At 45.0% G+C, this 17,548-nt stretch overlaps 1 protein-coding gene across 8 annotated transcripts in view; it reads left to right on the top strand.

Moving 5' to 3' along the window:
• Nucleotides 1–17,548, top strand: part of MORN1 (MORN repeat containing 1) — a 139,712-nt gene that overhangs the window by 23,530 nt on the left and 98,634 nt on the right. For all 8 annotated transcript variants that reach the window (XM_081871110.1, XM_081871109.1, XM_081871108.1 and 5 more), the window contains exons 7-10: nucleotides 6,942–7,038; nucleotides 8,558–8,668; nucleotides 11,038–11,161; nucleotides 14,818–15,008. In XM_081871110.1, the coding sequence (XP_081727236.1) occupies nucleotides 6,942–7,038; nucleotides 8,558–8,668; nucleotides 11,038–11,161; nucleotides 14,818–15,008 (523 nt within the window). The remainder of the gene's footprint in view (nucleotides 1–6,941; nucleotides 7,039–8,557; nucleotides 8,669–11,037; nucleotides 11,162–14,817; nucleotides 15,009–17,548) is intronic.

The raw sequence follows: 17,548 nt of genomic DNA, 5'->3' as shown, positions 1-17,548 counted from the left end.
TCATAAGGAGATGGTTCTTTGGCTATGCTGGACCCAAGCCCCTTGCACACTCCCTGCTGCCTCTTTCTCAGCAAAGGAGCCAGGGATTGATATCATTGGGCACCTGCCAAGGCCCATTCCTCAGGAGGGACCTCACTTCCAGTCCCCAGAACCTCTTGACCATCATGTTGCTGCCCCTGGGAGAGCAAACAATGAGAAGAACAGTACAAATTTATGAGTGATGGTGTGGACTAGGTCCAAAGGGAGACACAAACAAATGAGTCACTGTAGCAGTGGCAAGGGCACAATTTGGAGTAGGAGCCCACTGAGATTATTTTGTTCATCCCCCCCACCCTTGAACTGAGTAGACAGCTACTACTTGGAGTAGATAGCTTCTCTCTTTTCCACTTCCAACCCACAGAGCTACTGAAATCTTTCCTTCTGGATGAAGGGCCACTGTAAGACTTAGTTATTCACTCAGGGAATCGGTCGCCAGGGATTTAGACAAACCAATAACTGTGCATCAAGATACAGGTGTTTTTCTTTGAGAAGGACGCAGCTGACATTTGCACATGCATTTAGTCCAAATGTATTCCCCTGCGTTCATAACTGGCCATCTGGATTGGCTTCACAAAGTTGAAATATGCTCTGGAGAAGTAGTCCCTTTGCTTTTGGAGACTATTCTGGAGCAAATGTGTTGCGTACTTTGGCGTTAGTGATCTGTTAACACCTCTCTTGAGTTGCTCCAGGCTCTCTGATGGTTAGATTCTCTGTCCACCCCCGGCTTAATCTCTAGCAGAGTGAAGTGAGTTTTCCACTGCAGCTCCCAACTTGATTCATGTCAAATTGAAAAGCATTGCTTCAATTGCAAACCAGCTATTTACAAACACGCCTTTTATTTTGTGTCTTTTCATCTCCATGAGCAATGGGAAATAGCCTTACACTGGAATGGAAGTGTCTTTGTATCTGTAACTCAGTTGCCTGCCATATTCAGTAATGATGGGGTAATAAACAATGGTATTTAATGGGGAGAAGCTATGAACATTGGTATCTGCCTTATACAGTGTCAAAAGACACCATGGATTGAATCCGGGACCTTCCACATGCAGATGCTTTGCCACTGAGCTCCCGCATTTAGACAGGGGTGCCTCTTGAGTCAACTTTGTCACTAGAGGCTCAACTCAGCCAGATCATGTGACCTGAGGACCAGTGCAAGCCTGACTGGCTCTGTAAAGCTGATGTTGTCCCAGGCTTGAGTCTTCAGTCTGAGCAACTTCTGCCTTCTAGCCACATAGACACAAACACACATCCCCAATCCAGAACCTGCCCACCTTTGATCCCATCTCCAACCTCTGGTCCTTTTGTTTCTGATCTACTTTCTCCAGATACAGACCCCCATCCCCGCCATCTGCAACATGTGTTGGAGCATGGCTAAGGGCTGACAGTGGTGTAGATGTGGCCTTGATCTACGTTTAACTGGTGTTGGAAAGGACCAGATGGAAACAAAGGAAGGGTTGGTTCTAATTGGAAACCCGCAGCATGAGATAGCCAGCTAGCAAAAGGTTGTGGCTGCTCCCCCTCCATTTGGTGATGGTAAGTGGCTTCCTCCCACCCCCTTCCTCCCACCCCCAGCCCAAGAGCCCCTCTGTTGCTCCGGCTGTTCATGCGCTTGGCACTCTTTTGCCACACGCGACTAGCACGGAGGATGCTTTCAAGAATGTCAGCATTTGCAAACCTCTCTCTGTGTTACATCGCTAAGCAACTTTTAGAAACACTTGCCCCCACTCTTCTTGCCATCTGGGAGAAGAGGCTGGTCTAGGAAGCCATGCCAGGGGGAGATGGAGGAGGAGGAGACCACATTGTATTGGGGGGGTGGAGTAGAGAGGGTGATGCAAACAGTGAATAAATGTGAGAATTGGCAGGATATGGACAGTCTTTTTTAAAATTTAACAAAAATTATGCATGATGACCATGACGATGCATTCTGGAGCAGTCCCCAGGTGGTCGTTTTTTTTGTGTGTTTTTTTTGCAGATTTGAATCACTCTTGTCTCAAGTGTGGCATAAAGCCGGTTTCCTACGGTTGTTCATGCCAAAGTAATCCAAGCAGCCCCTTAGGTTCTTCACTCTTGTGTCAGGAATTAGGCAGGCACAGATTCTCTGCTTCCAATGCTACCATTGCTGCTGGTTGGATACTAACAGCTTAAGCTTGAGGTTCCTTGCTTGTGACCTAGGCAGAGAGAAGCCACCGGGTTATTCCTGTAAGCTTCCAGATTGACTGGCATGTGTCTGCCTCTGCTCTGGTTGCTTGTTGCCTTCCTAGCTGTGGGGGCTGGATGCTGTAGTGGGAGTGAGGGGAGATCCTAACCTTCATGTCTGATTTTTAAACGTTCTTCAGGGCAGGTACTTAAGTTAATTTTATTTGTACTGAAGTAGAACTGTACACATTGATCCTCCATTGCAATTTATCATAGGCAGCTGCCGTATGCGGAGTTGGCGCTTTGGTCCATCTAGTTCAGTTTTGTCTACACTGACTGGCAGTGGCTCTACAGGGTTTCAGACAGGAATCTTTCCCAGTCTTACCTGAAGGTGCCAGGGATTGCACTGGGGTCCTTTTTTTGCATGCCATTGTTCACTTACAGGGGCCAGCGCCTCCTTCATTCATACCAGTTGCTCTTGTTCACAAATGCACATGAATGGTATCATAAGAAAACTGGAGCCCGTAGTGAACATAAACAGCAATGAGAACGGGAACAGAAATGGCTAAAGTGCAGCGTGTGATGTGGCTATCACTTGATATGGTGTGATGTTTTAACCCTTCATTTAAAAACAAAAAGATCCCAGGGCATCTGTCCAGTTAAAACAGTGAACTTTAAACTAAAAATTAAATACAAATTCCTGCTATTAAACAATCTGGACCATGAAACAAAACCACAGCAGAAATCCTAACAGAAAACCAAGCTGCATCACTCTGGCTTAGAGATGTGTGTTTTTCACACCATGCCCAGAACTCATTAAGGAGGAATACAACAGCAGCCCTCAGAGGAGACAGTTCCACAATTGGGGTGCCACAACTGAAAAGGACCTTCCATGCTTTGCCAACGCATGAGCTTTGCTTATGCTCATTGGTAGGATAATGTGGATGGTCTCTTCTGCAGATCTTGAAGCCCGGGCTAGCAGAAAATGGGAGAAGAATTGCTGCAAGTATGCTGTTTGTGTTCAAAGCACAGCCACTGGCTTTGTTGTTGTTGTGGCAAGAAGGAGGGACATGAGCATTGGGCTTGTGTGCTTCCCAGGTCCTTTGTGTGTGACATGGGGAAGTTTAAAGCATTTGTTTACCACTTAGAACAAACCAGCTTCCTGCTTCTTCATAACGCTGAGAAACTAGGCACTGCCATCAGGATTCACAAGTGACGTTCTGTGCTCCAGAAGGCAGCCTGGGACCTAAAAGTTAATTTTACACATTTATTTTTCACTCTCCTCCTTCCACCCCCACCCCCCCATGCCCAAGGAGTGCAGAGCAACATCCTGGGCTCATTAGTTCTACATATAGACCAACTGATGCTATAGGGACAAGAATATAGGAAGATACCTTGCTCCAGGTTCATCAACTTATCCACCCAGCCCATTATGGTTTGTCTCTAACTGGCAGCAGCTCTCCAGGGTCTCAGGCAGAGGAGGGTCTTTCCCATCACCAGCTTTTGTTGTTTAGTCATATCTGACTCTTCGTGACTCCATGGATCAGAGCACGCCAGGCACGCCTATCTTCCACTGCCTCCCGCAGTTTAGTCAAACTCATGCTGGTAGCTTCGAGAACACTATCCAACCATCTCGTCCTCTGTCGTCCCCTTCTCCTTGTGCTCTCAATCTTTCCCAACATCAGGGTCTTTTCCAGGGAGTCTTCTCTTCTCATGAGGTGGCCAAAGTACTGGAGCCTCAGCTTCACGATCTGTCCTTCCAGTGAGCACTCAGGGCTGATTTCCTGAAGAATGGATAGGTTTGATCTTCTTGCAGTCCATGGGACTCTCAAGAGTCTCCTCCAGCGCCATAATTCAAAAGCATCAATTCTTCAGCGACCAGCCTTCTTTATGGTCCAGCTCTCACTTCCATACATCACTACTGGGAAAACCATAGCTCTAACTATTCAGACCTTTGTTGGCAAGGTGATGCCTCTGCTTTTTAAGATGCTGTCTAGGTTTGTCATTGCTCATCACCAGCTACCAGACCCTTTTAACCGAGCATGGGACACCTTCTGCATGCAACAAACCTGCCTTTTAACGGAGCTTTGCTCCCTTGCATGTTGAATGGCCTTTCTGTGTGTGCCAGAGCCATAAGCCCCTTCGTGTTTTGCTTTGTTTCAAATGGGTGCTTCTTTGTCATGTGACCTTTTATACTCCTCATGGGGCATGGAAAAGAAAAGAAACCTCAGCAATACGCTTAAAACACACTACTCTCCTGCAGTTTTTGATTTTGTGTATATCCACAAATGGGGACTGAGTGACTCCGACTCATACTTTTGTGCGCATCTATTCCACACTGTTCTTTTCAGCCTTACTATATCTCTTGCTGTCTGCCCCCACCCCAGCCCCCAAATCTGCGGTGGTGTCCCAGGGCAGGGCTGTTACCAATCGGGACACTTCCTTAAGCCCAGAGGCAAATTAATAAGCATCCCTTGTTGCTGAAATAAGCTGGCATCTCCTCCTGAGCTTCCAATACCCGCAGAGAAGTCATGGCTCTTTTTAAAGCACATACACCGCAGAATGCTTGCTTCTTAACAATGATATTCTCAGTAGAAGTATTTCCGTGGAACGCTTTAGAAGAGTGATGGAAAGAACAGAATAAACCCAGTTGCTGCAGCAACATGTTTTCCAATGCCTGTTTTTGGGCTGCCCGTGCAGTCATATTCTCTCTCTCTCTCTCTCTCTCTCTCTCTCTTCCTCCCCCTCTATTTTGGATACTAGTTGCTAAGGGTGTAAAAAAGAGAGAGTGGCAGAATTTGAGTCTCTGGATCCATCTGGGATTTGAGGTTGGCTCAGATAAATTTAGAGCTATAGTAGCACTTTGTTCTGCGCAAGCCACCGCTTGTCAGCTGGCAGCACCGGGAACTCAACCGACTGCCACACAAAACACACACATAAATGTACGGATTTTCATTTGCAGCCAAGGCAGTTGAGTGAAGGAGAGCTGGCTTCAAAGCTTTGGGAATGGAGAAGGGAAGGCTCGCTAGCCCTCAGTATCCTGTGGCACTTGCACCCACTAGACAAAAATCCACACCACCTTGTATCTCCTCACTTTCTTCCAGTGTTTTTGCAAAAATTATACATCCACAATTATGTCTTTTGTCAGTGCTTGTTCTGGGAGTCTTGCCTTGCCCTGATGGCTGTCACAGATTGGTAGATGCCTTGTTACCTCCCTTGTTACTACCATTGTAAGCCAACCTCCCATTTCAGTTTGGCCCTGGTTGTTTTTTCTTTCTTTTTGTATGCCAGCATTATGTCGCCTGACATTCTCACATTGGCACACCTGTCTCCCGCTTGCAAGGACTTTGCACAGTTTGCCATTGTAGACTCTCTTGCCACTGGCCCACCAATTGTGAGATCTTGGTCTGCAACTAATTGTTAACGGGGGCTGCATTTGTATGGTCTGGCACCAAAGAAGCCTTCCAAGGCTGCTTCCGAATGTCTTAACCTTCCGGCTTTTACTGATAAAATAATATCAATAAATAAAATGGATCAAAAAGCAGTGTGGTGGACAGTCTAATAGAGCATAATAGCATTCAGCTATTACACAATCTGGAATTCATTTTTAAAAAGTTTTTGCCAACTATCTATAAGCCGCACAATAAGTTTTGTTTCTCGGGCATCTGTAGGCAGAAGTAGCCTACTCTGATGACACTATCACCATAAAAGCCATGCTTTTTTGTTGCATTTTTTTCTGGTCTCCCCTTTTTTATTTATAGCATTTATATCTTGCCCTTTAGCTGAAAAGGCTTTCAAGATGACTTACAAACATTGGTACCCAGATGCCCCTGTTCTTAGGCTCACAATCTAGAAAGACATGTTGCATGAGGAAAAAGGAAGGGGAGAGAGGAGGAAAGAGCACAGGCTCAAGTACTTGAAATTGCAGCCAAAGTCAGTGGTGTCTTGCTTCTCCCTCCAGTTCTAACTCATCTTCTTTCAGAGGCTGCCAGCCAAAGGAACCATGGCATTTACAGAATTTCAGCAGGAAGTTACAGAACATGCACTGATTGGAATGAAAGCAATATGCCCACCCCAGAACTTTTGCAGGTGCAGGTGGTATTGAATGTGGGAATCACAAATAACCATCCCAGTCCCAGCATAAGCACAAATCACCATGAATGCATTTTAAAAAAGGATTTTTTTGGGGGGGGGGAGTTTATGCTATCAGAGGTGTCTATAACTCTCAACTCGCCCCAAACTATTCTATTTACAGGCCATTTTTGTTTATTTAAAAGCATTTATAAACCAATTATTAAAAAAATTCTAAGCACATGAAAACAAAACAGAAATTCAAACACATAAATCAGAGTTCAGTCCTACGGGTCATGGAGAGGCTGGGTAAATGGATACATGTGATGCTACTGGCGGTTGCTGCTTCACATGTGGCAGAAGGAAGGGTATTCCATAGTACAGGGGCAATAGCAAAAAATGCCCATTTTCAGGTCGCTGGTATGATGACGTAATCCTGGGCTGCTGTTCTGACTCCCCTTTGCCCTCCCCCAGTCCTCGCTGCCTTGCCTCTCCCGCTCCACACATTCACAACAGTTTTGGAATAGTGTTTCTAAAGACGCCCCCAAGGGCCACCCGCTCTGCTATTGCGCCTGGCTTAATCCCTTCTTTCTGTAGTCACCCATGTTGCAGTCTAAAATTGAAACCAATGCATATCTTCTCCCCCCCCCCCCTCTCTCTCTCTCTCTGTTTTCTTTTTTTCCTTCTATTTGAAGGGACAGTGGAGAAATGACACATTCAACGGACAGGGCTCTATAATCCATTGTTCAGGTGTCATCTATGATGGACTGTGGCTCAATGGCTACCCTGTTGGTATGTACTTTGATTATGCAACCAGGTTCGTAATGAGACTTCTGCATAATGCCCTTCCTTTCAGCCTATTGATGCATACAGTTGGGCCGCAGTGCTGGCATCGTTTTTATCCCTGGGACGTGTCACTCATAAAGAGCAAAAACACTAGTGAGCCCTTTGCATGGAGGGATCTGGCAGAGGGGTAGAAATCCATTAGTGGAACGGAATGAGAAGCCACAACATGAAAATGCTGTGCGGGGTGTGTGTCTTTTTTTTAAATTATGTTTCTGATGAAATCTTCCTTTTTTCCCTGCTGCATAATTTGTGTGCTGAGCATGGGAAAAGCTTTTGTAACTTTGACAACAATTGTAGCTATATTGGTGTTGGGCCCAGTGGTGGCTTGTCCGTTATGGCAAATGGGGCATTGCCTCACCAACCTCAGCCTACCTTCAGTTGGCTCCCACCTGCTTGCCTTCTTCCTTACAACCAATCCAAGAGGCGACACTGCCTCTGTCATTGGCTCTGGCTCCACCTACTGTTTGGTCTCCCTGTCCAGCACGTGTGGAAAAAGTGCTGGCTTCCAAGTGGGTGTGAATAATGTGGGCACATATTTAAATTCAAGAGAGAGGTGAATGAAAGTATTGGTTCCAGTATTATATGAATGTCAGGGATTCTGGAGCTTGGATTGGGAACTACAGGGTTTCAGATTGGAGCTGCCATGGCTTCTTAGGATCAGGTCTTCTTCAGGTGCAGATGGCCAGTGTCAGCTCTTATAGTGTGAAGTCTCCAGAATGGTCTGGCATGATACACATTGCCTGGCATTCTCCCTTTGCAGAGCAGCACATTCCCATCACCTTGGAGGCCTTGAGCCAGAGAACACAACCTGGATTCTGGCACAGCTGATGGGGAGGCTAAGCGGGGGGTTCAGGTAACCATCTCTCCAGATGGTGCTGGTGTGTTGAATGAACTTGTACTCAGGTTTGAAGGGCTCACTGAACCTAGGTCTGAATCCTAAGTGATCCTGAAATCATCCCCACCACTCAGGGAGAGGTGGTAGCTCACTGGTAGATCTCATTCTTTGTATGCAGAAGGTTCCCAGTTCAATCCTTGGCATTTCCAGTTAGAGTGGCAATAGACCTCTGTCTGAGACCCTCTAGAGCTGCCACCGATCAGAAGAGCCAGTACTGACCTCGATGTACCAAGGGTCTAGGGGTTCTATCAAATTATGTTATACTCATTGACCCAGTGAAATGAATGAACCTAAGTTAGTTGCATCTGCTAACTTTGAGGGATCTACTCTGAGCAGGACTAGAACTGGATACAACACACTGATCTGATTTCATCTTCCTATGCATATGTATGTTGCAGGGTAGTAGTTAACTAAATTCTACTCAGAATAGACTCATTGAAATTAATAAATATGACTAGGTTAGGTCCATTAATTTCAGTAAGTCTACTTTGAATAAAAGGTAAGTTGAACACCACTCCCAGTTTGGTTTTTCAGCAAACTCACTAACCAAGATATGTTAAATGTTTGCAGGACAAGCAAAGAAGATTGTGATTATGGGACCAGAGGTTATTGAGATAGTGCAAGGGTCTTCCCATACATTTCAAGTCCAGCTGGAAAACGAGAAAGGAGAGGTTTGTGAAAGTAAGAACTTTTTTATTTAACTAAGTTCTACTCAGAGTAGACCTGTTGAAATTAATGGACCTAGCTTAGTCATTAACTTCAGTGGGTCTGCTCTGAGTACACCTAGCATGGGATACAACCTAATGTTGTGCTGTGTAAAAGACTTCTCACAGTCTTGAACAGAAGAAAAAAAACCAAGGAACCAGCATTCTTTACTAAAAAAGAAAAAAAGAAAAAAGAATTATGGGGATATTTAATCATTTATGTACAGCTTAATGCCAAAATAGGCTTCTAAGCGATTTATAAAGTATAGTACATGTACTGAAATACATACTAGTTTCATAACAATTGTGTTAATTTTTGTTATCAGGATTTTAAAGGGCCTTGGATCGAAAGGCAGTTTGCGTACTGTTTCTTTTGCATCAACTGTAGTCACGCACACACAAACATACCAGAAAGCAGGTTGAGACTGGGTAGATATCTAAAAATACAAATGTGTAAGCTGAAAAACTTTGGAAGTGTAGATTCTGTCAAAATTTGTCTTGGGGCATATCTACACTACAAATGTGGACAAATATCAACTGGTTTAATTGCCATGACTTTCAACCCAAGAACCCTGAAAATTGTAGTTTTGCGCTGGTCCTCATGAGCCCCAATCCCTCCCAGGGAACTACAGTTCCTGGGGTTACTTTGCTGGGATTTATGACCACAGCAGATGGTGGAGATGATCTAACCCTTCTGCTCAGTGGATGAATTCAGTATGGGTTGTAATGTCCATACACAGACACACTTGTTAAGGCTTAGGTGGTTCAGGGCCAAGATAACCCTTATGAGACTGTGTACACATTACAGGTAGGTAGCCGTGTTGGTCTGCTGTAGTCAAAACAAAATAAAAAAATTCCTTCCAGTAGCACCTTAGAGACCAACTAAGTTTGTTACTGGTATGAGCTTTCATGTGCATGCACACTTCTTCAGATAAACATTGTACATTTAAAGCTCATGACTTCTCAAAAAGAATCCTAGGAACTGTAGTTTGTTAAGTTTGCTGGAAACTGTAGCCCTGCGAGGGGTAAGCCACAGTTCCCAGGATTCTTTGGTGGAAGCAATGTACTTTAAATGTATGGTGTGTGTGCAGGCTTTTTATGAATACTGGTTCCCATTTCTCGCTTTTCTTAGAGGCTTATGGTGATGATGATGTCTACTGTCCGTCAGCTAAAATACACCTCCCTTTATTAAAAACTCCTCTCCCCCCCCCCCTTTTTGTTCCAGTTGCTTTGGCCTCTCCAGCCAAGCTTCATGTTATCATTTGCCTCTTAGTCCCAGAAAACCATGTTTAGTTCTGATTCACATAGTTCTCTTTCGTTTTTATTGGCATCTTAGCTCTTTGTATGTTCTCATTTATTGCTTGAGACTATTACAAAGGCAAAACTTTTCAATACGAACCTCTGACCGAAAAGAAAAGGGTGGGGGGGAGAAGGAGGGAGGCTTTCTGTTAACAACAGAAAAATCATTTGTGCTTTGTATCCTTCCGATTCGGATTACTCTGAAGAAGTAAAGGCCACCTGCAGAACATTGTAATTAAATGAATATGACTAAGTACATTTTCCAGAAACGATGACAATTCTGTTGACTGTGGGCTTGTGTGTGTGTGTGTTTTCAGAGCTGGAAGGATGCTAAGTTACAATGCATTGTCTGGAATGTATGCCCACCTTCGTGCCTGGCATCACAGTTTGAATTAAAACACCTACTTCTTTCTTCTTAATGGGCAATCTGAAGTAACAGGACAATTATTACAATAGCGCAGCCTTCGCCTGCCTGATTCCCAGCAGTGCTGAATGGGGTTGATGGAAAGTGCTAGTCCAAAGCCATCTGGAGGGCATGAGGCTGGCAAAGGCTTCAGCAGCGGAACATCTACAAATAGAATTGGAGTGTTGGAAGGGATCCAGAAGGTCATCTAACCCACCCACCCCCTGAAATGCAGGAATCTCAAAACATGGTCCTCCATTCAGTTTGAAACCATACTGGACCTTGCTACCATCCTCTGCCATGTGAACCTGCCTAAACTTTGGGGTCACATTCAGACTCTCTGTATTCCTCATGCCATCTGAAGTTGGGTGAAAGGTGACTGGGTTTAAATACAAATGTTCATGCAGATTAAAAATAATGATTCCTAGGTAAATGCGGAAAGAGGACAGAACCACCTAATGAAACACATGCAAAATTGACATGGACCATATCTAGCCTCTTTGTTGAAATCTGGATATCACCTCAGGTCTCACCCCTGTCTCACTCTGTTCTGTGTGCAGATCAACAATTAACACTGCAGCTGCCTGCAGAGAAAATAACTAAATAATGGTTTTATTTGCCCTCTTCTCTTTTTTGCTTGATAGGTGAGAGTGGTCGACTGCTGGAGATCAGTGCTGGTATCCAAGCAGGCCAGCTTTCTGAAAGTTTAAAAACCAATTCCTGTGAGTTCCTTGAGCAAACTGGGAGGCAGCCAATCAAAAGCTCTTTGTAAGTAACATGGGGACGAATTCATTCCGTTCATTCTTGTGACCCTAGACTCATGTTATGGAGAAGCAACACGCTGAACAGCTCAAAGTGCTTCCTCGACGTGCTTTGGCTTCTCTTGAGCACATTCCAGGTCCCAAGTAATCCTCAACAACTAGCTGGATCTGGTTAAAATTCATGGGATAAGGCATGTGGAACACTGATAGGAATGGATGAATTTGTCAGTTTCGTTTCTCACAGGTTCTCATTTTTCCAATCTTAAGTTTGGTATGCCACATTTCTGCGTCAGTTTGTGGTGTTTTGTTTTGTTTAAACTCATTAAAATTTGTCAGCAGTTCAGTATGCATTTCTCATATTTCCCCCCCCCCAAACATGCATTCTTTATGTTAATTTCATTAATGTATGCACATTTATCTGCATCACCCTCTTGTTTGCCAAAACAAACAAGATGAATTTTAATAGGGAGAAATGTAAAGTATTGCACTTGGGCAAAAAAAATGAGAGGCACAAATACAAGATGGGTGACACCTGGCTTGAGAGCAGTACATGTGAAAAGGATCTAGGAGTCTTGGTTGACCACAAACTTGACATGAGCCAACAGTGTGACGCGGCAGCTAAAAAAGCCAATGCAATTCTGGGCTGCATCAATAGGAGTATTGCATCTAGATCAAGGGAAGTAATAGTGCCACTGTATTCTGCTCTGGTCAGACCTCACCTGGAGTACTGTGTCCAGTTCTGGGCACCACAGTTCAAGAAGGACACTGACAAACTGGAACATGTCCAGAGGAGGGCAACCAAAATGGTCAAAGGCCTGGAAACGATGCCTTATGAGGAACGGCTAAGGGAGCTGGGCATGTTTAGCCTGGAGAAGAGGAGGTTAAGGGGTGATATGATAGCCATGTTCAAATATATAAAAGGATGTCACATAGAGGAGGGAGAAAGGTTGTTTTCTGCTGCTCCAGAGAAGCGGACACGGAGCAATGGTTCCAAACTACAAGAAAAAAGATTCCACCTAAACATTAGGAAGAACTTCCTGACAGTAAGAGCTGTTCGACAGTGGAATTTGGTGCCAAGGAGTGTGGTGGAGTCTCCTTCTTTGGAGGTCTTTAAGCAGAGGCTTGACAACCATATGTCAGGAGTGCTCTGATGGTGTTTCCTGCTTGGCAGGGGGTTGGACTCGATGGCCCTTGTGGTCTCTTCCAACTCTATGATTCTATGATTCTATGATATACACATTCTAGGATGCTTTTTTGGGGGGGAGAACTGCATTTCAGAATTCGGAGAAGTGTAAATTTTGAAAGATGACTATGTCTTAGTTCCCATGTTGTTTTGGGAAGTGTGAATAAGGAAGGATAGCGTAAAAATGAATGTCTCCCCCATCCTTAGTGAGCTGCTGAGGAGGCCTCTGAGGCCTGGGCTGTGAGCAGCTGTTTGGAGCCAGGCACCAGGAGTTGGAACTGAAGAGGGCAAATCAGCCAGGAATTAGGAATGGGGAACAAGACTGGGAACACAGGGCATGTCAGGACTCCTTGGCATCTGGTGCTCTTTTGGTGTTTTGATTTCCTTTGATGGACCACTTGGCATCTCAGCCATGTCATGGTAGGCTGGGCAAAGTTGGACCCTCCATTGCCAGAGGCCTCTAAGCAGAGACTGGACTGCCATTGGGGATGCTCTAACTCTAGATTGCCTACATCAGGGGTTCCCAAACTATGGTCCCTGGACCACCAGTGGTCCAAAACCTTCAGGTGGCATTATTGTACTACAGTTTGAAATCCACATAAATTGTAATGCAGTGCAGGGACGCAGGTGGCACTGTGGTCTAAACCACCAAGCCTCTTGGGCTTGCCTATCGTAAGGTCGGCCGTTTGAATCTGCATAGCAGGGTGAGCTCCCATTGCTTTGTTCCAGCTCCTGCCAACCTAGCACTTTGAAAGCATACTGCCATGAGTAGATAAATAGGTACCACTGCAGTGGGAAGCTAAATGGTGTTTCTCTGTGCTCTGGCCTCCGTCACATCTTTTCATACACCAGAAGTGGTTTAGTCATGCTGGCCATATGACCTGGAAACCTGTCTGTGGACAAACGCCAGCTCTCTTCCTGAAAGCATAGATGAGCACTGTACCCCATAGTTGAATTCAACTGGACTTAACTGTCCAGGGATCCTTTACCTTCACCTTTACTGGCAATGCAGTACAATATGCATTGTAATACCATAAAAAACAGTATAAGGTATAAAGAAAGCAATAAAAATACAATTAAAGTTCATACAGCATATAGCACAGTGCATTACAGCAGGGGTCGGCAAAGTTTTTGTGACTTGGGCCGGTTCATGGTCCTGCAGATGCCGCAGTGGGCCGGAGTGTGCACACATGTGCTCATGCATGCGCAAACACTATTTCTGGAGCAGAGGTGGTGTGCACAGCTTCCCATTGGCTGCAGGAGCTTCCTGCAGCCAATGGGAAGCTGACCAATGTCACGGAAGGCGGTCCCTGCTCTGCTCCTCGCTGGTTTAGCGTGGCGCACGGGAGCCGACTGAGCGGGCGGCGGGGGTCCATGGGCCAGTTAAACGACCCCCATGGGCCGCTTGTGGCCCTTGGGCCTTAGGTTGCCAACCCCTGCACTACAACAGGCAGAAAAATCATTGAGTGGCCCACCAACATTCTCATCAGTTTTCATGTGGTCCATGAGGGAAAAGGTTTAGGAACAACTGGCTTGCATCAAGCAGGGAAGTTGGACTAGAGGGCCTTCAAGATACCCTACAACTTTATGGTTCTCTGGTTCTAATGTGTACTTGTCCACCAGACAACACCTGAATATCCTTTATAAATTAGGATCACCTTAGATTGGTATGTTCTTTCCCTCTGTTGAGTGTGTGTAACACTTTTCTGCCACTATACAGATTCTGTGAGTTGTAGCACTCTTTAATATTGGGGCACTCAAACAGAGTTGGGTTGCTAACCTGTGAAAGCCTGGCACATAGTTTAGATTGGAGAAAGGTATTTTCCACTCTTTCCCACCCTGTAAGAATAACAACAGGCCATCAGCTTGGAATGCACTTTAAAAACACTGGCTAAAAAGGCTGTACTCCAGCCGATTTAAGTAGAATCCACCATCAAAATGAAAGGAAGAATTTGTGCAACTGCTGGGGGGGGGGGGATTTAACAAGGCTGTTGCAGTTGTTGGCTTATACTGCAGGTCACCAAGACCTAAGAAGCAAGAAACAGGTCATCCCAACAACCTTGATGTACAGAGCTAGGGCCATATGCCATCTTTTCCAAATCTGACGGACAAACTGCAGAGAGAGAGAAAGAGGGAGTGTTAGGCCTGTAACTTTCGTTTATTTTAACCCAAAAGAGCCACAGATGAGTCATAAAGCCCTTCTGCTTGGCATGCAGAAGGCCTTGAGTTCAGTTCCTGGCATCTTTCATATGAAAAGGATCTCAAAATGACAGTGTGCCCAGAAAGACTTTTGCCTGAGTCTTTGTGGAGAGCCACTGCCTGTCAGAATGGTTGGCCAGCATGGGCCAGCGATCTGATTCTGTACGAACTTCACATGTTCAGCCCTCATAGTGTATCCCACATCAATTCTGGATCGCTTACTTTTAAGGTTTATGAAGCTTATCAGTGCAAAATAATGCCAATCCTGTTTCCTTTGGCAGCGGATTTGAGTATATTCCGTATCCTTTGATGACTGTCACATCTGGAAGCCAGAAGCCGCAAGCTGCCCTGCCTGCTGTTGGTGAAAATCAACTTGCCCTGCTTGAACTGCTAATACCCCCAAGTGCCTTAGAACCAGAATCTGGATCAAAACCCCTGGGTGGTGCAGGAGATGCCCTTAGCAACCACTATGGTAAGTAGAGATCATAGATTTAGCTTGAGTGCTTGGCTTTTGCAGTTAAGAGAGAAACAAAAGGTATCTTCTACCCCCTCAGTGAAACAACTTGAGACGGCTTTTGTCATGCTAATGGGCAGCTTTAAAAGCATTTTGCAGGCTGTAGGAGATTTGTCATTGACATTCCTCATAATAATTTGAATAGATTTATTTTTAAAAATATGTTTCCCCCCCCTGCATTAGACAGAATAGCCTTTGCTTGTTATGCAGCTTCTTTGGGTGGGTTTTTCCTCCTCTGATCAGTCAAAACATGCTGTTAAAAATGAATTAGGCAGGAAGTGTTCAGCGGTAACACCATATCGGCATTCTCATGTTGCTTTTGCTTGGGAAGTATGCCAGTGTTTCAGGGAGGAGGAGGAGGAGGCATGTAGTGAAAGCACCAGTTTGCCTTTTGGAGTGGAGGCATGTATTGCTTTGTTTCTGAGGCCATGGTGGAGATTCTGCTTAAAGCCCTGTTACATGCACACATTAGCGAATAGAGCAGTTTTCCTTTGGGTTATAGCTAAGTCCTACTCAGAATAGGCCCATTAAAATGAATGGTCCTAAGTGGACCCATCACTTTCGCCGGGTCTGCTGTTGAGTAGGACTAGGAGACAGCCCTTTGATTCTCCTGCTCCTATGCATGTCATCCATACATCTTTGCAAGCTTTAAGGAAAAAACAGCTTCCCCACTTCTATTTTGTCACCTGTTCCATGAAAGAAAAGAGGGGGATAGAACAAACATTTAAAGCAGTCTTTCTCAAATACTTTGAATTCATTCAGCCCCCCCCCCCTTTCCCACTTCAAAACTTATTCCACTTTCTAGGCCTTGCTGCCCAGGTAAACCTCAGTTCTGCAAGTGAGCATCTGGGAAAGAGCACATGTTCTGCAAGGATAAAAGTCACCTGTTTAATCCCTGCCCTCTCCAGATTAGTAGGTGATGGGAAAGGGCCTCTGCACTAGGTGGACTAGCAGTCTGACTCAGATGAGTCAGTGTTAGAGCACCTGCTTTGCCTGTAGAAGGCCCCAGGTCTACCTAGCATATCCAATTTTGAAAACCTCAGGTAGCAGATGATGGGAAAGATCCCTGCCTGAGATTCCAGATTGCTGCTGCCAGTCAGAGCAGCCAATACTAGATTAAGAGTTTGACTTGGTATAAGGAAGTTTCCTACAGTCCTCCCTGTTCTGGTGTTCAGCTGAGTGTCTACAGCCTGCTATGGCTGCATACAAAGATCTGTGGATTCGGGGCACTAATCCCAACACTTGTATCAGAAGAGAAATAAAAACAGGAGAAATCTGCTGCACACATAGGGAAACAACATCAAGTACGAAACAGAAGCTCTTTCTGAACACCAGTATCAGTATAGTCACGCTGAGATGATGTGGCAGTATAGGATCCAGTATGGATCAGTGCAGATCTTTCAGGCACTCATCATTATCCATTTTAAGTTTTAATTTATTTCTTTATTTTCTGCTTTGAGTAAGGAGCTCAGGATAGGATGCTTGGCTTTCCATTCCTCCCTCCCATGCACTGTACCATGTGCAAATCAAATTTATTTTAAAAAATGTGTAAGACCCCTCCTCCACACACCCCCTCTGTGCTTGTGTCACTAAGGGTAGCATACAAATAAAATAATAAATAAATAAATTACAGAATACATTAGAAACTCATGAGTTTCACTGCCTGAAATTCGGTGGGGAGTTCTGTAGCAACCTCAGAGATAGCCTTCTCCTGTGTCCCAACCAGCCATGCCTCTACCATGGTTTGGATGGCTGCCAGTCACAATGGCTACCTCCATTGTCAATATGCCTCTGATTACCAGTTGCTGTGAATCACAAGTGGGGAGGGTGCTGTTGCGCTCAAGTCCCGCTTTCAGGATTCACATTGGGGTACCTCATTGGTCAGTGGGAGAACAGGATGATGGGCCTTTGGCCTGATCCATCAGGGCTATTCTAATGTTATTTCTGGGAATCCAGAACAGCTGTTGTAAATAAGGATGTCAAGTGCTTCCATGGTTGAGCACCCACCAATGCCACAAACTGTCTCAGCTAAAGTTTCCAGAGACTCATCCATATTTGCCCCACAGTGAGCACAGTGCAATAATTTGGTTTGTATGTTACTAAGGCACGTGTAGCCATTGCAAGACCATTAGGAATGGATGTGGTTTGCCTACCAGGCTAGACTGGGAGAAGTAGCCTTGTCACAGCCACTCCTGCAGTTGCTAAAGGAGCAAAACCTGGTCTATCTATGACCCCCTCCAGATGTCCTTTATAGTGTGCATTTGTGACGATCCGTGTTCATGATGGCATCAGTCCAGTTATATATGATCCAACTTTCAGCACTGTTTGTACCTCCAAAAGTTTGTGGGTTGACATACCGCTCTCTTTCCAATCAGTGCATGCCCATTAATTGACTCCCGAAATCCTGTAACTTCTTATACCGCAAATGTCTCGGTTTATTTTTTGTCCCGCTTTTGTTGTGCTGTAGTGCAAGAGTTGCCTTTCTGGGTAGCTGTAAT

This window comes from Podarcis erhardii (genome assembly GCF_964252035.2).
Source record: "Podarcis erhardii genome assembly, chromosome: 7".
Classification (NCBI taxonomy): Eukaryota; Metazoa; Chordata; class Lepidosauria; order Squamata; family Lacertidae; genus Podarcis; species Podarcis erhardii.
The sequence above is the reverse complement of the archived record's forward strand: the minus strand, read 5'-3'. Positions and strand labels throughout refer to the sequence as shown.